This window comes from Canis lupus, chromosome 25 (genome assembly GCF_003254725.2).
Source record: "Canis lupus dingo isolate Sandy chromosome 25, ASM325472v2, whole genome shotgun sequence".
NCBI classification, from domain to species: domain Eukaryota; kingdom Metazoa; phylum Chordata; class Mammalia; order Carnivora; family Canidae; genus Canis; species Canis lupus.
The window spans coordinates 28764443-28787492 of NC_064267.1; the positions used below are offsets into that span (position 1 = coordinate 28764443).

Genomic DNA, 23050 nt, shown 5'->3' on the forward strand with positions numbered 1-23050 from the left:
TTAGAAGTTAGTCATCTTTCTTCTTCATTTTGATGCTGCAGTTTACGCTTCTTGAAAAAGAGATTTTGATGGGTAGGAAAGGGAAGCTCCCTTTGCAATGTAATTTTTGAGTTTCTGACTTTCTCATACCCACTTTAAAGTTTAGGGTTTATAATAGGTCAGTTTAAAGCGGAATGTTCCACTTAAGAAACTAAAACAGCAAGTAGGATTTTTCTGTATAAGATTAGAAATCTACAGTTACAATTAAGGATAAAAACAGGATATTGTCGTAACCCTTTTGCCAGCATTAAGGAAATATGCACTGATACATTCTTGGCTGAAATGTTGCGGCAGTTTCCAGTAGTCAGAGCCTAAAACGTGGGTTCATACCTTATAGAAGACATAAAAAAAGACATAGTTGAAGTCCCTCTGCTCTGATGCTCCGTGGGCATTTATAGAGGAATTTATCAGGTCTAACTATATGGTAGGGAAAAAATTAAAGCTATGGGCTTGGAGATCAAACAGACCAGTGTTTAAATTTCATATCTGCTTCTTAGTAGCTGTAGCGCTGTAACAATCTGTTTCTTCTAGGCTCTCTTTCCTCATTTATAAAATAAGAATATCAGCAACTCTGCAGAATTGCTGTGAGGACTAAATTAGCATGAGACTCCTTAAAACAGCACCAGACACATAGTAGGTGCTCCATAAACACCAGCATCCGTTTCTCCTTTAATGATACACTTGACTCACATAACCCCTTTTCAGTAATCAGCACACATCTGCCTTCCACAGCCTAATTTATCTTTAGATGCCACCTTTCTGATGAAAGCAAGGTAGTATAAGAGAAGGAAAACCATTTTTTCTAATCTCACTCTCGCCTGCTGTTAGCATTGTCATCCAGATACTGGAACTCAATCTCCTTTTTTGTAAAACAGGGGAATTGAATTAAAATATCTCTGAGTTCACTTAGGTTACAATTTTTAAAAATGTGGAAGGGAGAGGCTCCTTCAGCCAGCATTCATAGAATGGCAGTACTTTGATGAAGTCATCACCGCTTGTCCTTGAGCTTTGCAGTTCCAGAAACTTAATCATTTCATTTCACTCAGAGTTGATTAGCCTCTGAAGGACTGATTCAGGCTAACTAAACTCGCAGGATATTGACTGACAAACAAAAATCCCATTTAATTACTTTATACTGAGACATCTGCCTGGCTCCAGAACTAAAAAGGTTCATCTCTATAGGACACTGGTCTGGTCAGCAAGTCCACTTAAGAGATTAAGTTATAGATAAGAGTTTTCTTGATAAGAATGGAATCAAAGCAGAAGCAGTTTAGGTACTCTGGAGAATTGTTTCTATTGTGCTTTGGTAGCCTAAGCAATTGCTTTTGTCCTTTTTAGAGATAAATTGACCTAAAACAAAAATCAGGGATTGTGTATTTTCAGGTTAGTATTGAGAAATGCTTGATTATCAGGCTCCACTTTGGTAAACTCCATAAAGGTCATCACTCTGCTAACACATTTCCAGTCCACCCCACCCCCATGTATATTAATAAAGCACACTTTGCTATAATGAAAGGAAAAAGATTTATCTGCTTCTTACATTCTTTGTATTCTGCTCTTATATTCATTTTGCAGATTCCTTCATTCATCACACACTTAGAAAAACCCAACCAGTGTTTTATCTATAAATTTTTAAGTGGTCCCTGTGGACTTAAGGTCTTACTCTTTAACACAAACACATGGTCTTTTCTGCTTGTTGGTTGCTGGTAGGATGGAAGAAGAGACAGCAGAGCTCTGGCATGATGTCAGAGCACTGGGGGGGAAGTTTATTAAGCACTCTAGTCTGATAAGAAAAAACAAAACAATGAAATCTTTTAGAAAGTACTTATTAAACATTTAGACTCTGAGAATTTGACTTTGATAAATTAGAAAGCCAGAAAAAAAATAGAACTAGTTCCCACTGGGTTTCCTTATCCAACTTATCCTGAATCAGCCAATAATCTTAATGGCTTCAAATGGCTCTATAAATGCCTCTCTATAATTATGGCCTCAAGTAAGCAGAAGCAGAACTTTAGGGAGAGCTAGGTTAGGCAGAATGATAGGAGATGAAAGTAGTGACAAAGTGACTAAATATCTCAAAGGAATAAGAAAAGAGTGTTAGCAAAAGGAATTTTGGGGTATAAATATGGAATTCAGATGACTTATTTGTTGATTAACTGCCAAATGCCTGACATTATGATAAGTTTGCAGGAAAATGCCCAAGAAAGTTTAAGACATAGTCCTTGTACCCAAGGAGCTTATCAAGCAAAGATTATGTACTAAGTGGCAAGACTTAGCTTGGGCTTGCAGATTAAGTAGGGTATCCAAGAGGGAAGAGAGGATCCTAAGATAGGGAAGGGTACGGGCAAAAACATGGCAACACGGCACAACTGAAAGGTGACTGGATTGGTTAAAATCAGCCAGTGCATGCCAGGAAAGAGAAAAAAGAATTGGAACTTAACATTATACAAAAGAATATGGAAACTTTGGTCTTTTGAAAAAGCTAACAGTATATTTGACTAATTCCTAGTTTAAATCTTTTCTGTAGCTGATAGAAAATTCACCAAAATTGTGAAAATTTTGTCTACCAAGCCTATATGAAAAAGGAAACCTGGATATTTCCAACTAGAGAAATGACAAAATAATTAGTTTTAAATCTGAAAGTAGTATGGTCAGTATAAGTTGCTAGAGTAAGATACCCAAAGAATTTAAGCATAAGGGTGAGGGAGGATATTAAAGTCCCTGAATTTCATAAAAAAGCTAAATTTCAGTGGCACCTGGGTAGGTCAGTTGAATAAGTGGCGATTCTTGATTTCAGGTCAGGTCATGATCTCAGGGTCCTGGGCTCAAGCCCCATGTTGGGTTCTGCAGTCAGCACAGAGTCTGCTTCTCTTCCCGTCCTGCCCTTCCCCCTGCTCACGTTCTCTCTCTCTCTCTCTCTCTCTCTCTGTGTCTCTTTCTTTCTCCCTTTCCTTCTTTCTCTCTAAAATAAATAAAACTTTTCAGAAAAGTCAAATTTCATAAAGCATAAAGCAAATTTCATATTTATCCTATATGTAATAATTACACACATGCACACACACATATAACCACTTATTTACTGTAGTCCTCACAATGATCTTTGAAGGAAGTATTTTACCCTCAGTTTAGAAATATGATGAGAAGAAAAGGTTAAGTAAATTGCTCAATATTGCAACAAAAATAGGCAAAAATCCCAGTTAAATTGGATATGAAGAACACCATTCTACAGAAGTTCTACAATTAGAGTTTATAGAAATGTCATCGAGGAGACCTCAGGAAAGCCCAGACTTAGTTAAGGTATTTAAACACGGCTTCTGTACTAGAACTCGGGCCAGAAAAGTCTTAAGTTATTAAAAACACTGGGTTTTCTGTTCTGAGTCTCCTGTAAGGGCTGCAGCTATCTCTAGCTCCTCTTGGAAAGGATTCACTCACAGGGGTAATGGTAGGGTTCAATTCCTCAGGGGTGATGGACTGAGGGCTCTCTTAGGCCCTTATGTGTGTACCTCTCCATAGAGCATCTCAAAGCAGTTTTGTCAGAATAAGCAAGATGGAAGTCACAGTCTTTAGTGAACTAATCTTGGAAGTGACATCCTTTCACTTTTGTCATATGCTCTTCACTAGAAGCAAATCCTATGTCCACCCACCCTCAAGGGATTGGACTACACAAAGGGGTGAATATGGAAGTGAGGGATCCTTAGGGACCATGCTAGCTACAAAACCCTAAACCTAATTGGTCATATTTTAGACCAGAGTCATTGGGACCTGCATAGCTCTCCTCCTCTGGCTCACCTCTAAGCCAAACTAACGTTGCACTTCAGATAGAACTTGTTAATTGACTCAATGGTTCCTACCTTTCCTGGGGCAACAAATGAACAGATGTTTTGTCTTTGGAGTGTTTGTGTTGGGCATTGCTCAGTGCTGAGGATATGAAAATGTGAAAACATACTACTGTGTGAGTAGTATGATATATTGGAATAAAAACATACTGTTTTTGTTGTTTTATTTAACAACACTGTTCTCTCCAACAGTGCTATACTAAACTGGTTATTAAAAATTATCTAAAAAAAATTATCATGAATGTTTCTCTATAAACAGATGCTTTCTTTAGTTTCTCCAGAACCTAAATTTATTGTTTCTGGGCTATTTACCCTGAAGGGAAAATGAGAAAAGATCCAAGTTGAAATATACCTGAATTATTCACAAGTCTTTTATTTTGCTTAAGGAAATTGTTTTCCTACCTGAAACACACCAGTAATTTCTCTTCAAGTAGGTTCTGGACTGTTGAAGACAGAAGTAGTTAATATTTCCCATCTTCCATTTTTCCCTTACCAAGGACTCAGAGCATTTGCTGGCTTATTCTGGAGGTTGAATATGTGATTGTTTAATCTCCAACAGAGAATAGAAACATTAGCCAAATCCTTCATTTGGAGAAAGACTGTTCCAGATTTTAATCTGCTTAATTTAGGACATCGTCCTAGATGGGAAGGGAGGAGTGTATGCTGGGAAGAGCCATCAAGGGAAGTAAGTAATGGCAGTACTAGTTGTCGAGGGATGGGAAGGAGGCAGGTCTCATATATACAATGTCGTATTACTGGGCCATCAAAAAGAATAAAATCTTGCAATGACACAGATGGAACTAGAGGATTTTATGCTAAGTGAAATAAGTCAGAGAAAGGCCTATACCATATGAGGAATTAAAGAAATAAAACAGATGAATGTAGGGAAAGGGACAGAAAAATAAAATGAAAATAGGGAGGCAAAGCATAAGAGATACCGAATGCTATGAAACAAACTGAGGGTGTTGGAGGGGAGATGAACAGGGAGAGGTAACTGGGGGATGGGCATTAAGGAAGGCCCTTGATATCATGAGCACTGAGTGTTACATGCAACTGATGAATCACTAAATTCTACCCCTAATGCACTGTATGTTAACTAAATTGAATTTAAATAAAAATTTTTAAAAAGAAAACGTATCTAACCTAGCTTTGTGTATGACTTTTTGCTCAACCTCTAACAGAGGTGACTCAGTTGCAGCAGCTTGGCAAAGCTGGGGGCAGTTTAAGACGAATTCAACTAGGTTGAAAGATGTGGTTGGCCTACAGGTGTTATTGATCCTCCCCACCCTCTTAGGCCACTCTTGTAATAGCTTTCCAGCTCTGGCATAAAGTTAAGAAACCCTCTGCTCCTACCCAGCCCGAAATAAGTCTTTATTTTTAATGCAGTTCAGTTCTAGGAGCCCCAAGCCATGGTTGCTCCCTGATCCTAAGGCATTTAAAGAAGAGCTAAAGAAGGGGAATAGCTTAGGTTTTTCCTTGAGACTGTGTCGAGTAGTGCTTGGGCCACTCAAGTTCAGAGTCCTTGCTGCTCATTGAAGTAAATCACCCTGGGTTGAAGTTTACTATGATATTGTGGGAAACTATACTCCTGGAGCTGTGGTGGCTGCATAAGGGAGCGTGGGGGGTTGTTAGAAACCCATCTTTATTCAGCATCTGTTCTGTGCCAGACACTCACATACATTATGTCATTTATCCCTCACAGAACAACTCTAAAAGAAGGTGCTACTCTCCTTATTTCACAAATGAGTAAACTGAGGTGAAGAGGTAATACTGGAATTTATATCCAGACAAGTCTGTAAATCCTGTTTTTTTCCATCATGTGCCTCAGAGAGAAACCTCCCTCCAAATGGTTGGCAGAGAGTCAACAGGGATGTGGAAGGAGAAGAGAAGCAGTAGCAGCAACCCCCACTGACACCGGTAGCTGCATCCAGAGGGACCTTCTGTACCACTTCCCTGTCTCTGATACACACTTGGGCTATGTTTCCAAAGAGTACATAGGGTGTGCACCTGGTCTTGATCGCTGTCACAAGACCTGAGAAAAAGGGACAAGTGGTCTAGATTTTAAAGGAGTGTTGTCCCCACAAAATCTGAAGACAGTGAGGTAGGTTACAGGCTTGAGGGAGGGAGCCTGGGACCGAGAGGGCTGTGTATAGCTTATTATATAGAATAGAGGCTGAGGCAGGACCCAGATAAAGAAGGGCCTTATAAAGTCATACTAAGAGCCTTGGATTTTATCCTGAATATAATGGAAAGCCATTAAAGTGAAAGAGGGGAGGGTGTGTGTGTGTGTGTGTGTGTGTGTGTGTGTGTGTGTGTTAAGATTTGCATTTTTAATATGTCATTTAGACCCTTCTGTGAGGGAAGGCAAGTCTGCAGGCAGGGATGACTCATGGCTTTTGACATCTCTTTATATTGCCTTATACCATTGTAAAAATTTTCTAGACTTAAGCTCTTAGGAGAAGAAGCCTCTATGTTGTTCCTCTTATATCCCTTATAACACTTCAGTGCTATGGCCATAGTCAGGGCTAAATAATGATTGAATAAATATTGTAAAACCTAAAGCAATCCAGTGTACATAGGACAGATAAGTGAAATAAGATCTTCGTGTGTCTGTTTATACAGAAAGTAAAGAGAAGAATTATTAGTATTTTGTCCTGGAGAAACAAAGATAGAATAGAAACAATGTGATCTATGCGCTACATTAGCTAAACTTCTATTCAGTGTTTACAAAATTATGACTGTATAAATGCAACTCACTGGCTATATAACATTGTTAGGATTATTTTTTTCTTTCTTGCACAACTTTTTGTTTTCCCTTGAGTTAATAATGATCTTGTTGTATGCTTATTTGCTTAGTTTCCTGTGCACTTCTTACTAGTTTATCTACAACCCGTCTGCCATTTGTACAAGTTTCTCCTCACTCGGTATGTTCAAACTTAGTGGTATTGTTTTATCTTCTTGGAAATCCACTCCCAAAGCCACCTCTCTTTCTCTAGTCTGATCCCAGCTGCTCTTAGGCTTGCTACATGGCTCTCAGTTTAGGATTTTCTTCACCATTATCCTGAAGATATTTTCACTTCTTTCTACTGTTGGAAGCTGTTTCTGGGCCTTTTTCTTGTTCCTGTGTTCATTTTGCCAGGCACATTCTGAGGAAGAGTGCATGGGAGGTCAATTTTCTGAGACCCTGCATGCCTAGAATGCCTTTGTTCTACCCTCACCCTCCAATGATAGCAATCCAGATTTGATATAATTTTCTCTAGCTTCCAGAAATACCATTGAAAAGGGCAGTACTATTCTGGGTCTAGATCTTTGGTATGTATCCCACTTACTCCTCTGTGGAAACTTTAAGAATCTTGTTCCTTAAATTTGTGATGATGTGTCTTAATAAAGGACAGTTCTCATTCATGTGCTGAGTACTTAGTGGGTCCTTACCATCTAGTACAGAAGTTCCAACTGTGGCTAAGCTCTTGTTTAATGAGCCAAATCTGGCCTGCCACAGTTGTTAGCAGTAAAGTTTTATTGGCACACAGCCACACTCATGCATTTACATATTGCCTGTGGCATTACACAGCTAAATTGAATGATGTGACAGACTGTGGTCTACAGAGCTTAAAATATCTGTGGCTTTTTACAAACGATGTTTGCTGACCTCCCAGTCTAAAAAATGGACAACTTCAATTTTGGCCAAAAAAATTTTTTTGTTTATTTTTAAAATTTTCTTTCTCATGTCTTGTGTTCCCTCTTTCTGGAACTCTCACTACTTAGATGTTAAACCTTCTGGACTGGAACTCAGATTTTTTTTCTGTCCTCTTTTCCATCTCTTTATTTTTGTTTGCTCTTTTGCCTGAGAAATTCTTTTAACCTCCCAGCCTATCCATGAGTTTTTCATTTCTGCTGTCATAATTTCTTATTTTTACATAAATTTTTCTATTTTTTTTTAAAGATTTTATTTATTTATTCATGAGAGACACACAGAAAGGCAGAGACAGAGGCAGAGGGAGAAGGAGGGTTCCTGCAGGGAACCCAATGCGGGACTCTATCCCAGGACCCCAAGATCATGACGTAGCTGAAGACAGACACTCAACCTCTGAGCTACCCAGGTGTCCCTTTTCTATTTTTTAAAGTAACTTTTTTTATTGTAATATAAAACAAAAAACCAAACATATATATAGTTAATAAATTATTGTAAAGCAACCGTCCTTATGACTGCTACCCAGGTCTAAAATAGAATATTTCCAGTAACTCAAAAGATCCTCTCTGTGCCCCAATCTAATTACAACCCACTCTGACACATATGTCGTGGATTTCAACCCATTGCAATACTGTCATTTTTTGCAGCTCAGATTATCCCATTTTGGAGAGTGAGCCTCTTCATGCTGTCTGCTGTGTCCTTTTATTGTGACCTTTGACCCTTTGATTGTTTCCTTGCTATATACTTAAGCAGGATATTTAAGACTGCACTGGTATATTCCTACCCTAAATCTGGTATCACCCATTTCTCTAAAATACTCTATAGTCTTTTAGTAGGAAATGGATTTTTTTTTTAAGATTTTATTTATTCATGAGAATACACAGAGAGAGGAGAGAGAGAGAGAGAGAGAGAGAGAGAGAGAGAGAAAGAGAGATAGGCAGAGACATAGGCAGAGGGAGAAGCAGGCTCCACACAGGGAGCCCAACGTGGGACTCGATCCCGGAACTCCAGGATCACACCCTGGGCTGAAAGGTGGCGCTATACTGCTGAGCCTCCTGGGCTGCCCAGGAAATGGAATTTTAAGCTCCCATTGTGGTTGCTCATTACTCCTGGATTGGTCATTATTTCTAGGTCATCTTTTGAAGAAAGGGAATATGTATTTTCCTTCCCTTATTTTTTCATGCTTTTATTATATTTATATTATCAGAACATACAGGCATTACATACTATCCTCTCTCCCTTTTAATCTTCATTTGGTCCTACTTCTACATAACTGTGTTTAATACTCACTACTAGCTGATGTATTGATGTTTCTATAGTCATTTAGGTTGTCTAAAAGTCATTCTTCAAAAGATATCTCAGGATGGGATCATGAGAATAAAATGCCTTAAGTTCTTGCAGGTTAATAATTGTTTACTGTGTTCTGTAACCTTGAAAGTCAGTTTTGTTAATTGTATAATCCTTGGCTTGCATTTTCTTTCTGTGAATGTCTTAAAATATTTTATTCACTTCTTTAAGTAAAATAGCATTGCTGTTAAAACTCTGGTGTTGTACTTTTTCCTTTGTAAATCACTTGCTCACTTTGCCTAGCTTCCCAGAAGTTTATTTATAGTGTAAATATTTTCAGAATATATCTGGTGTTAGTTCTTCTGGGTCGGTATTTTCAGGTCTGTGAAAGTTCTTTCAGTGTATAATTTCAAGCCTCTTTTATTTTAGCAATTAGTTTTTAGTATTTGTTCTGTTCCCTTGGTTGGATTTCTGTTAGGAACTCCTGTTCTCTGTATGTTGCTTCTTCTTTGCCTGTCTTCATTTTCTGCCTTTCTTTCAAATTCTTAACTTTTCATTTCTTTCTAGCATTTAATCTTTTCTTCCTATGTTCTTCTTATGCCATTACCTGTTGTGTGTTTATCCAGTCTTGTAATTCTGTTACTTCAGTCTCCATTTCTGAAAAAAATGTTTTAAATTTCTAATTCTTTATTAAGTTCTATCACCTTTTTTTGAAGCTTTTCTGGTTTTTCTTTTATGTAGTTCTTTTGTGTCTTCTATAATTTTTTTATGTTTTTAACTAATTTTAAAATTTTGATAGGTTTTATTGGCATGCTTTTATTGTGTGCTGTCATATTTTATGTCCAAGAGCTTTTTTATTCTCTTAATGCTCTTTTTTTAATAGAAGCCACTTCTCATTTCTTAGACATAATATCTTATCTATCTCTTTATGGATAATGATAGTATTTTTTAAAATTTTATTCTAGCAGCCTAATTTATTTCCTCTTGTCCTCCCTCCATTTGTTTTGACCTTTATCATTTTAGATATTTTCCTCAAATGTATGCTGATCCTTGGTTATTGGCTCATGTTTAGGAGTTGGAGAGTAAAAAACTGATTATAAAAGTCTTTGTGCCATGGAAGCTTCTATTTATCGGGGTTTTTTGTTTTTGTCTTTTTTTTTTTTTTTTTTTTTACCAAATCCCCTTGTTTTTAGGCTCACCTTCCACCTTACTTCCAGACATATCTATTGTTTCAGATTGCTGAGCTTTTTGTGGGTTCTGCAGTTTAAATTATTTGAATTAAACTTTCCTGTGTGTGCTAATTATTTGTCTTTATACTTTCCACTTTCTAAAATGCCAGTGCTCTTGCCTCTTCTCTCATTCTCTTTGTCTTGAAGGTGTGTGTGTGTGTGCCTGTGTGTGCAAAGCCCTTCACTATGTTCAGTGGTATTTCAGGGAAATCACTCTCCCAGGTCTATTCCTGATTTTGTTAGAGCAAATGATATAGTATTTTTCTAATGAGAAAGTTTTGTTTGTTTGTTTTAAGGGGTACTCCTGATGCTGATCTGAAAAGTCACAAATTGTGGTTTATTTTCCTCCTTTATGCCACACCTCAGCTGTGTTTCACTCAGTCCTTTTCTATAGCTTTGCAGGCCCATGAGCAAAGTGTATTTCATTTATCATTCATGAATAGGGAAGAGAATTTGAAATGTCCTATAGAAATGCACTATGTTAAGATACATATGATAAGCCCTAGAACAGCCATAAAGGAAGTAACTCAAAAAAATACAGTGAAAAACCATGAAGGAAATTAAAAGGCTGCATTAGAAAATATTCACTTAGTACCAAAAGGTATTATAAAGGAGGAACAAAGGAACAAAACAGACATGAGACATAGAGAAAACAAAATAAATTGGTAAACATAATCCAGCTATATCAGTAGTAAATGTGAGTGGATTAAGCAATTTATATGGCAGAGATGACCAGACTAGATTAAAAACGCACATACACACAATATCCAGCTATATGCTGTTTAAACAAAATAAAAAATAGGAAAAAAATAGAGGAAAGTTTTTTTTTTTTTTTTTAAGATCAACAAAGCTAGCAAATCTTAAGCCAGAGTGGCCAAAAAAAAAAAAAAAAAAAAAAAGGAAGAAGACTCAAACTACTAGAATCAGAAGTGAAAGAGGGTCAGTACTACCAGCCTTACAGAAATAAAAATTATTATAAAGGAATCCTGTAAACAATTCTGTGCCAGTAAGTTGGACAACTTAAAGGAAATGGGCAAATTACTTGAAAGAAATCCTTGATAACATAAAGAATTGGCATTGTGATGCGTTTATAGGCTGCTGCCTTCTCCACTCAAGGATGCAGTGGAAGTATCAACCTGGAGAAGATGCTATACGATGCAAGAGGTGAACTCTGCCCTTAGCAAAATCCAGCTGGTGGGATATTCTCAGAAAATTGTGAGTGTTAATATGATTTTAAGTGATGGCATGAATGCTTTCAATTCATATTGCTCCCCTTTTGGAGGATCTTATAGTTCCCTTCCTGTAGCTCTTCAGTCACTGAGAATCTTATTCTAGTACAAGGTGAAAAGTCAGAGCATCTGTCATTATCCTTCATCCTCCAGATTATCAGTGTTCTTTCCTAACCTTCACATTCCCCAGCATTAGTCAGTGTTCTCTTGACCAGCTTGTAATGAGTCAGGAGAAAGAAATCTCATCCTATTCACTTTAGAACAGCGAGTGCAACGTTATAGATTTGGGGCAAGTGAAACAGGAACCAGAGAGCATAAAACCGATCAAGAAGCAATTTGGCAAGTATAACTTTTGAACTCTGATCTCATATTAAGGGTTCCCATTTTTGTTAACTTGTACCGAGAGCCACTCCATATAGAATGACCAAAAGATGAATGCTTAACCTAAAAAAGGAAAGTATTTGTCTCTTTAGTCTTTCTGGTAATCTGTCATCTCTGTCTTCTGATGAATAAGGCCTGGGTGCCTGGTACCTGTGGATAGACTGAAACTCAAGAGAGGGGGCAAGTAAAGACTATAGGATTGCTTTTTGGGTCTACCATATAGTCTCCATTGGGTTTTTTGCTTTATTTTATACTGTCTGTTTTACTTTAAATTTTCTGTAAGTGAAGGGTATTTCTGGGTTTTTTTCCTGCAAAGATTTACCCAGTGTGACTGCACTGCTGAAAGCTCATCACACATCCTTACTATGGTTCTTCTCTAGGAGCTTTTTGGTGCAGTCCAGGTGACTCCGCTAAGCTCAGGCTATGCCCTTGGAAGTTCCAACTGGATTATCCAGTCCCATTATGAGAAAGTATCGTATGTATCCGGATCCTCCTTGCTTACCACACATCCCCAGGTAATTCTAATTCTCTTTTAACAATTAAGCTTTTTAGTTATTTAACCCAAATTTATAATGTATCTAGAGGATCATCAGTTTTTAAATCTTTCTAATTTTGATTTCTACATGTATCTTTTTTTTTAATTTTTGTTGTTATGGTAAGAATGTTTAACATGAGATCTATCCTCTTAATAATTTTATACTATACATTATTGTTGACCATACGTACAGTGTTGTATAGCAGATCTCTAGAACTTATCTTGCTTAACTGAAACTTTATGTTCTATAGACACTCTTCATGAGAGTTACATTCTTCATGTCCCAATATTTAGGATTACAAGTTCCTCTGAAGATCCTGCTGCCTTTAGGTTCATCTCTAGGATTTTGAGATTTTCTACTACTTCCAATAATGATAGCCTGATATGGAACAGAAATGGTTACTCGTTTACTCAGCAAGTGTTAATTATTTCTTTACTGAGGGTCTACTATGTGTCAAGCACTTATGTAGGTGTTAGGGAATCAATGGTGACCCATATGCAAAGTCCCAGCTCATGAAATCTGTGTTCAGAAGAGCAGAGAGGTCCGTTGTGATTGCAGCATGCCAAGTATAGTCAACAGGGGTATCCATGGGATGAGCAGAGCCAGGTCATGTGAAACTTTGTAGGCCATGATGAAAAATTTAGATCGGATTTTATTTTATTTTTAAAGATTTATTTATTTTAAAGAAAGAGCATGAGCTGGCAGGCAGAGGGAGGGAGAAAGAAACTCAAGCAGACTCCATGCTGAGCATGGAGCTTGATCTCACGATCTGAGCCAAAAGCAATAGTCAGACACCCAATCCACTGTGCCGCCCAGGTACTCTTGGGTTTTATTTTAACGTGTAGAGGGAAGCTATTGGAAGGTTTTTGTTTTGTTTTTTTAAGATTTTACTTATTTATTCATGAGACAGAGAGAGAGATAGAGGCAGAGACACAGGCAGAGGGAGAAGCAGGCTCCATGCAGGGAGCCCGACACGGGACTCAATCCCAGGTCTCCAGGATCACGCCCTGAGCCAAAGGCAGCGCTAAACCGCTGAGCCACCCGAGCTGCCCAACTATTGGAAGATTTTAAGTTGGCCATTTGTTAACAGTCTTATTTGGCAAGTAGTTAAATACATAAACATTGTTATAAATGTATTCTTTATTCCTTTTTAGGTCTTATCATTCATTTCGTATCCTGATTCTTTCCATGCTTGTAAAAGGAGGGGCAGAAAAGATTAGTTAGCTGATGGATGGGTACATACCTGGATAACTTGAGGAAGTCCATATCCTATTTTTATATGAAGGGGGGAAATGACTGTTATAGGTCTAGAACAAAAGGATGCATCTGAGCTGCCACTTTGTACTGGCTTTCTTCATACCTTCTTTTATAATCAAGTTTCATCTCAAGGTCTAGAGGGGACAAGTTGCTGTTTTTTTCCTATAGCTAGCAGAATTCTGGGCCTTTCCCGCTTATTGAAATCAAAAACCCATCAATGTCATCTTAATTTGCTTCATTGAATCAAAATACATTATTGGCAGCTTCTATCATTCTTGATATATTCTTCCATAAAAGACAGAAAGATTACTTGGCTGCCAACTCTTCCGATTTGTCCCGCTTAGATCAAAGCCTTTACAGTACTACTGATGTAATTTCCAGTAAATTATTCTTCCAAGGTTCATAAATTTAAAGGGAAAATAAGGTCTTGAAAGTAATGACCAACATACCTAAGTAATTAATTTTAATTTCTAGCTGGAAACCAGTGTTATATGTAAAAAAAAGATAATGAATTAGATTTTTTTAAACCCAGATAATTGTCTTCTATATTGAATTAGTAGGGATAAGAAAAGTTTAGGTGTAGGGGTGCCTGGGTAGCTCAGTTGGTTAAGGGGGGCTGCCTTCAGCTCAGGTCATGAGCTGCATCCTGGGATCAGCCCCACATCAGGCTCCCTGCTCAATGGGCGGCCTGCTTCTTCCTCTCCACCACTTGTGTTTCTCTTTCTCTCTCAAATAAATAAATAGAATCTTTAAAAAAAAATAATAAAAGTTTAGGTGTCAGCAAACTATGGCCCATGGATCAAGTTTGGCTTGCCACCTGTTTTTGTAAATAATGTCTTGTTGCAGTACAGCTACCTCCATTTAGTTATGGATTGTTTATGGCTGCTTGCACACTGGAACAGCAAAGTTCTGCTTTAGAGTTAAACTTTACAGAAAAGGCCAACCATGGACCTACTTGAGTGGAACCTCCCTATCTGGGAATAGGTTGCTGTGGTAATCTATAAACATAGGGTAGTGGGGCTTTGGATTAAGCCTGAATTGGTAAGAATGAAGTGACAGAGAAAAACATTGGCAGGTCTTTAATTCAACAAATACTTATTGAATGCTTTCTGTCTTCAGGGAAGGAAAAATACAGGCCCAATTCTTTCATGCTAAGAATGGTGATGATAACACCAATCCAGTCAACAAGGAGGAGTTGGCAGAGGGGGTTCTGATTTTAGGAGGAGGTAGTGGGTAAGATGAAGAAGAATTTGAGTGAACACTGGGGACGGATGAAAATATAGAACTGGAACTTGGATGTGAAGGCAAGCCTGGAGACAAATTGAAGCATCAAATTTTTTAAAGTATGTAAATAAAGAGCTGAAGGGGAAAGACTGAGCTGTGGGGAACATTTATCATAGAAAGTAGAAGGAAGAAAAATGATCTTGAATAAGAATGGGGAGTTAGTGTCGGGTGCCTAGGTGGCTCAGTTGGTTAAGCATCTGCCTTCTGCTTAGATTGCGATCTCAGAGTTTTGGGATCAAGCCCCACATCAGGTTCCCAGCTCCACAGGAAACCTGCCTCTCCCTCTGCCCCCCTCCTTGCTCCTGTTCTCTCTTTCTCTCTATCTCTCTCTTTCTCAAATAAATAAATAATATCTTAAAAAAAAAAAAAAGGAATGGACAGTTAGAGGAGAATTGAGACCCACAAAGGTACAGCATCCAAATGGAAGGAGAGAACTAGCTTTTATTTTTTTTATTTTATTTTTTATTTTATTTTTTATTTTATTTTTATTTTTTTTTAAAGATTTATTTATGATAGCCAGAAAGAGAGAGAGAGAGAGAGGCAGAGACACAGGCAGAGGGAGAAGCAGGCTCCATGCCGGGAGCCCAACGTGGGATTCGATCCCGGAACTCCAGGATCGCGCCCTAGGCCAAAGGCAGGCACTAAACCGCTGAGCCACCCAGGGATCCCCGAGAACTAGCTTTTAGTGAGAAGAACTATCTCTATACGAATTTTTCTGATTGATCTAATATTCAACAAAATGCTAAATTCTTATATTCTAATATTTGTCTATTGATGATAATATTATCTGCAAAGAAGTAACAGTTTTGTCACTTTTCTTCCAATCCTTCTATTTTTTGTTTCTTTTTCCTATCTCACAACTATTACTTTAGTTCCAGGTAAACAAAAGTAATGATAGTGGCAGCCTTGTCTTGTACCAGATTTTAAAATGCTTTTGTAGCCTCTTCATTAAATAAGATGGCTTACTATATTTTTAGCTATCAAGTTAAGGAGTTTCTCCTCTGTTCCCAGTTTTCTGATTTAAAAAAATCGAATGTAGATGTACCTTATCAAATGATTTTTCTGAGTCTATGATGTGATTTCTCTCCTTTAGAACAATAATGTAGTAAATTATAATACTAGTTTTTCTCACATTTTACCATCCTTGTAGTCTTGGGATAAATCTTACTTGATCACAGTTTATTCTTTTTAAAATATACTCCTGGAATAAATTGGCCAGTATGTCTGCATTACTGATTTTCTTCAAAGAATACGTTTTTGTGTTTAATTGTTTTTGTATTTTCATTCTCTATTCTGTCCTTTATTATTTCCTTCCCCCCATCTTTGGGTTTACTCCATTGCTTTTCTTTTAATATTTATCTCATTCATTTCCATCCTTCTGTGCTTTCCAGTAAGTGTTCTTAAAGCTATCAGTTTCTCTCTTAGTATCATTTAACTCTGTTAAATTGTTGATACGTGTGCTCTGTCTTCATCTCTAAGTATATCATAATTTCCTTCATAATGCTCATAATTTAAGTAGCCAAAGGTTGTTTTGTAGTGCTGCTGTTTGCTTCTAGTCCATCCAATATGATTAGACTTAGGGTTAGATGAGAGACTTTTTTCAAGTCATACATAACTGTTTCTGGATTTCTTTCTTAATTTCTTTCTTTCTCTTTTGAATTAGGATAAGAGTATACTAATTCATTGAAGTGTTACTTTGAAACACAGTCTCTTTCTGTAAGTGTTCTGTGTATGTGGAAAAGACTATGTTCACTGTTGAATGAAAAAGTTTTCTATATGTATTTATTCATTTGAGCTTTTTATGTTATTTCTTTCATATATTTGCTTAGCTTCCAGTTTCTGAAAAGGATGTGTTATTTGTTGGTCTGTTTCTCCTGTACTTTCACCAGTTACTGCTTTTTATATTTTTAAGCTGTATAATCAGAGGTATATATGTTTATGATCATTATGTTTTATTGAGCAATTATGCCTCTTATCAGGATGCTGATTTTTTTTCTCTCAAAACTGCATTAAAAGCCAAGAGACTTTGTCTCCTATCCATATTTCTTTTCATTCTTTTTATATCCTTTTCTAGTGAATCCCTTATAGACACCATTGTAAGGGATTTTTTTTCCTTTTCTTTTTTTAAGGTTTATTTACTTATTTTAGAGAGAACATGCATTCAGGTGGGGAGAGAAGCAGAGGGGGAAGAAGAGAGAATCCTCAAGTATACCCCACTCTGAACACAGAATCTGACTTAGGCTCGATCCCAGGACCCTTGAGATCATGACCTAAACCAAAACCAAATCAGATGCTTAACCGACTGAGGCACCCAGGTGCTCTGATTTTTTTTTTTTCTTTTTTAACCAAGTTTCATTGATGAAACTATATTTACTTATAATTATTGTTGTATCAGGGGCTTATTTTTGCAATCTTATTTCATGTTTTTTTCATTTACTTCATTCTTTTCCCTATCCTTTCTTCTCTTCTTTTAGATGGCTAAATTTCTTTCTATAAGTTTGAATACAAGTATTTGATTTTTATTCTTCTGAGTTGTTCCTTAATGTATTTTTTCTTTGAGTATCCTGAGCTTATCAATATCTTTTCCTTTTCCTCCAGAGCCACATCTCACTCTTGTCCCTGCCATCTTTTTCCTCTTCCTCCTTCCTGCTCCCCCTACCATGTTTGTACTGTCTGGAATTTTAGTTCTGGGTTATTTAGAATATACATAGACTGCTGAATATATTGTTTATTTATAGACAACAGTGAAACTTGTTGAGTTTTTTTCAATCTTACTTCCCATGTATCTCATAATCCTTCTAGATTTACTTTCCTTCTTTTAGGAGTACTTGAGCAATGTTCACCAAGAGGGTCTTAAAATGGTAAACCTTATGAGGCCTTGAAGTACTAAGAACATCTTTAATTTTTCCTCACATTTAAATGATAGCTTGGATAGATATAAAATTCAAGAAAAAGAACTTTGAAACTACAAAGTTTTGAAAATATTTCTTCATTTTCTACTTGTACCCTTGTTGCACTCAGGAACTGCAAGGGCCCTGGGACACCTGGGGCCCTTCCACTCAAGAGGGGGCTGCATGAAATAATCAGTTTATTTCTCTGGGCTTCAAATCATCTGTGGAGGACAAGTGACTGATATCATATCAAGATATGACAAGCCTCATATCTCTGCACAGCTTTCTCTGAGATATGTCTAGGAGAGCCTGCTCTTCCTGGATAAAGGACATGGCCACATCCTCAAAGTGGTATTTAAGAGAAATATCAGGGGGCACCTGAGTGGCTCAATCAGTTAAGCATCCAAATCTTGATTTTGGCTCAGGTCGTGATTTTAGGGTCATGATATTGAGTGCCTCATTGAGATCCATACTGAGCTTGGAGCCTGCTTGCATTTCTCTCTCCCTCTCCCTTTGCCCCTCCCCCTCACCCCACCATGCTCACTTGTGCATGTGCTCGCTCTTTCTCTCTCTCTCTCTCTCTCTCTCTCTCTCTCTCTCTCTCTATATATATATATATATAAAACAAAAACAAAAAGAAAAGATCTCAGGACAAGCCACACAGCATCCAGCTCCCTCCTCAGCTGTCAAGGCTACAGACAAACTTTTTTCTCTCTGTGGACCTAACTCCAAGTAGTCCCCAAAGCTTTAATAACACCTCCTTAGGTCAGTCCTAATGAAACAAAGCTCTTGTCCTCACTGGCAACACAGTCCCAATCAGTAAGTGTAGCCTGTTATATTTGGGGCTGGTAGAAAAGTTGAACTACTAATGATGCATGATTAGTTTGGAGAATTGGGCTCAGGAAGCAGATCCAAGAATAAGCAGGGAGAAACTAGACAGCTGCTGGACTCCAATCTGTTTCTTTCCACACTTGCTGTTTCGTCTCTCACCTGATGGATAGCTTCTCTGCAGAGTACAGTTGACCCATAAAAACACATGTTTGAACTGCATGAGTCTACTTATATATGGATTTTTACAGTACTGTAAGTATATTTTCTTGTTCTTATGATTTTCCTAATATTTTCTTTTCTCTACCCTGCTTTATTGTAAAAATACATCATATAATACATATAACATACAAAATCTGTATTAATCAACTACATTATCAGTAAGGCTTCCCATCAGCAGTAAGCTATTAGCAGTTACATTTTTGGAGAGAGTCAGAAGTTATATGTGGATTCCCCCACCCCATGTTGTCCAATGATCAACTCTGTTTCCTTCTCTCAAAAATAATAATATGCTACTTATATTTATTTGTTCAGTCACTCCTTCCTTCGTTAGTCCATGGCATTTCTTAAACCCCAACTTTGGACAGTGGAACATGCTAGGCTGTAAGAGGAACATGGATCAGTAGGTTTTACATTTATGGAAGTTACAACAGAGGAAAAAGATGGAGACCTACAGGACTTTTCTCCAGGGTGCAAGTGGTCAATCCTGTCAGATTAGAAATTCGCTGAAGTGCTGTGAGATTCAGAAGGAGGATGAATCCCTTCCTGGGGGAATTAGGGAGACCTCACTGAAGAGCGGGTTTTGAATTGGTCTGAATTAGCTTGGAGCCCAATTCTCCAAACTAAAGCTAGAGATGATGTGTTTCATGATCTCAAATTTATGTCTTCCTTTATCTCATCAAAGAAGTCTAAGGTCATTGAGTCATTCACTCATTCCTTCTTTTCTGCTTTTAAGTAAACCTGAAGCATTTAATATGGAGAAAGGCTTCCAGTGGACTGACTCATCACCTCACTCCGGGATTCTCTGTCTCTTAACTAAGCTGAGGTTCCTCCTATTCACCTTGCTCAGCTCAGTCTTGCATAACTGCTTTTACCTCATGGATCTTATTTCACGGCTCTAGCCCAACACTGATGAGCCTCCAGCCAAATTTACTCTTTTCTGTTTTCCCCAGCATCTCACAGCTGCATTTGACATTGTCCCTCAGTCTCTGGTTAAAATCCTTTTCAGTCCAGGCTTCTGGGGCAACCTTGTTGTTTTCTTACTCCACTTGATATTTTGTCATATTATAGGGTGTAAGCACCATAAAGCTATCTTTCCCAAACCGCTCATTTTTACAGGCAGGGAGGCTCTTTGCTGCATTATGTACTTGTTATTTACTTGCTTCTCTCCCCATTTACCTTATGAGGTCCCACAGCCTTGGTCCTAGACATATTCCACTTTCCTCACTGGAATAAACTGACATTTTTGTGAAATGCTTTGATAAAGGGTACATAGCAAATCTCCATATCTATCATGCACCTTTGTTTTCTCTTTTATTCACCTAATAAATCCATTTTGTTATCCCCTAACCAGTTGCAACAGTCTGACACTGGACTTATTATTGCCTCCTTATTCTTTTAAATCATTTCGTTCTGATTTCCCTTTGCATTTCTGACTTGAGAATTTGGAACCATCTTAAGGACTTGCTTCGTCCATTGTCCAGTATATTCAGTCCATTCCCACCTGTCTGTTAACTGTTTTTTTGTGATGTTGTGTAGATCTGCTTCTTCCATCTCCTCAAGTGCCATAAAATTACAATCTCCCTCCCTTTTTTTTTTTTTTTTAAGATTTTACTTATTTATTTTGACAGAGCACACACACCCACAAGCGGGGGGAGGAGTGGCAGGGAGAGAGAGAGGGAGAAGCAGACTCCCCATGGAGAAAGGAGCCCGACTCAGGGCTCCATCCCAGGATCCCAGGATCATGACCTGAGCCAAAGGCAGATGCTTAACCAACTGAGCCACCCAGGCAACCAGTAATTTTTACTACTTTTTGTCTAGGCTGCCACAGGGGACCTCTGAGTGTTCTCTCTCTTTTTGGTCTCACCCCCTCCTCAGCTGTCACCTATAATTATTGTTGCCAAAATGGCACTCTCCTGCTCCAGACTGTTGATTCCTTATGGCCCCCTCTGTCTGTCTTCATTATTCTGGCCTTTTTGGTTCTTTACCAGTTACACTTTCCCTCATTTTTACTAATCTCTTTTCTCAGCCCCACGATAAACTTGTCATTTCAGCCAAATAAATTCATTTGGCATCTACAAGTTGCCTTTCTCTGCCTTCTGCCTACCCCCTCCCAGCCCTTCTGCCACAGTCAACCTGCTTATTCTTACCTTGCTGATATCTCCTGGACTATTTTCCAGTATGGAGTGCTCTCACATTTCCTACTGGACCATCTTTTTTTCATGCATTCATTTATTCAGCAAATGTTTTTTACTCCTTGCTGTGTACCAGGCATTTTGCTAGGAATTAAGAGACACCAAATCCTTGCCTTCACGGAGCTCCAGAGTCCTGTGGGGGACACAGACAAGTAAATAGGCCATTATGATTCAGTGTGATTAGTGCTAGTATAGAAAGTTTTAGAGGCCATGGGAGCATATGCAGAAGGGGCATCTTGCTGTGAGAAGAAAAGGATGTCATACAGCCATTCCAAAGGTTGTCTTAAATTGAGTCTTAAGTTCCTTAGCCAAAGAAAGAAAGAAAACTAGAAGCAAAGCTTCATCTGTGAGAAAGCCATGTATTAAGTGGCCCCACCTGGCCTGGTGTGGCCCTCTACTCTGCATTCCTCTTGGGACTTAGAGAATCAGTTCAGTTCAAACTCTGAAAATTCATGTTATATTTTCTATAGCTTTTTGTATAATTATTTTTTTTCTTTAAACATTCATTTTAGAGAGAGAGTGGGGGGGTGGAAGGGGCAGAGGGAGGAGGAGAGAGAAACATAAGCAGACTACATGCTAGCATGGATTCCACAGCCCTGAGGTAGGACCTGAGCCAAAGCCAAGAGTCAGACGCTCAACCAACAATGCCACCCAGGTGCCCAAAAAACTCCTTTTTTGATGATATGTATATGTTTTCTCTTCAGCTAGATTGTAAGTTTCTTCCTAGGGCCTAGAGACTGAGTCTCCTTTTTTCATAATCTGTGCAAAATGTCCAGTGGAAATTAACCAGCAGAGGACTAACATAATGACCACAGTATCCTTGGGCCTAGGATTTTTAAAAATTTTATTCTACAAGTTTGATTGTGACTCTCAACTTTGTAAGGTATTTTTATTTGATTCTTGGACACAGTGGAATTTTCTGTTTGTGTTTGAACAAAATGTTCCCACTTGAAGTACTCAGTAAGTTGCTATTTACACCAATAAAATATATACATTTGCCCTTTGGTAGTGAAATGGAGATGTTGGAGGTGTCGGCTTGGTTCTGAGAGTGTCACTAAAAGGCTTTTAGAACTGATTCTTTACAATAGCCTTGGGAATCAACAAGAAGTGTCCCCAAGTATAGGGCTAAAAAACAAACATCTGGTCGGATCTGATCATGATGTATTTCTCTTAACTTCCAACTCCATGGTATTCTTATTGTAGTCCTGCTTTTGTTTATGGGCATTTAATTTTCAAAGGAAAGCAACCTCTGTCTGAGGTTCAGAGATAATGTTGTTTTCAGGGCTACATTTGCTCTCCGTTATGTTTTCATTCCAATTGGTAGTTCTTAACCTTTTGGGGATCATGGCCCCATGTGACAATCCGATCAAATCTATGGGAAAGTGTACATTGGCACTCACAGAATTGTATATACTATTTCAGGGGCTTCCTAGACCCTCTGAATTTCTGCATCTGCCCTGTGAGTCATTGTCGGCTTATTCTAACAAGGTTCTTACAAAATTGTCATTTTAAGCCAAATATGCAAACAAAGTTTGATCTCTTTTGTCACCATTCCAGGTTCCTTCTGTTTGACACATACAGACAGTGAACACTTGCAGACTCATAGCATATCTGCTACTATAAACCTATGTACTTTACTTCTTCCTTCTCTGGAAACAATAAATGCATATGTATTTTTTAGATAAGTACAAATAGATCAGTTCTGCCCAAGCAGAAGAAAAGCTCTTGTATACAGTAGTGTAATACATCTGTGCAAATAGGAATTAGAATCTATTCAATATAGCTGGTCACAACCATACTTTTCGGCATCCATGTTAGAGAAGAAGTGTTTCTCGGGCAGCCCGGGTGGCTCAGTGGTTTAGCGCCGCCTTTAGCCCAGGGTGTGATCCTGGAGACCCGGGATTGAGTCCCACGTTGGGCTCCATGCATGGAGCCTGCTTCTCCCTCTGCCTGTGTCTCTCTGTCTCTCTCTGTGTCTCTCATGAATAAATAAATATTTTTTTAAAAAGAAGTGTTTTTCCGGTTATAAGGAAGCTTACATAACTGCAGTCATGTTATTTAAAAATAACAAAGCCCTTATATCCATGTTTATATAAAAATGCTAAAAGAATATACATCAAAAGGCACGTATACTCAGATAACATTGCA

At 38.0% G+C, this 23050-nt stretch overlaps 1 protein-coding gene across 3 annotated transcripts in view; it reads left to right on the plus strand.

The window, feature by feature from the left end:
• The window catches only part of INTS9 (integrator complex subunit 9), a 101112-nt gene that overhangs the window by 56070 nt on the left and 21992 nt on the right, over nucleotides 1-23050 (plus strand). For all 3 annotated transcript variants that reach the window (XM_025462950.3, XM_025462949.3, XM_025462952.3), the window contains 2 exons: nucleotides 11177-11297; nucleotides 12073-12207. In XM_025462950.3, the coding sequence (XP_025318735.1) occupies nucleotides 11177-11297; nucleotides 12073-12207 (256 nt within the window). The remainder of the gene's footprint in view (nucleotides 1-11176; nucleotides 11298-12072; nucleotides 12208-23050) is intronic.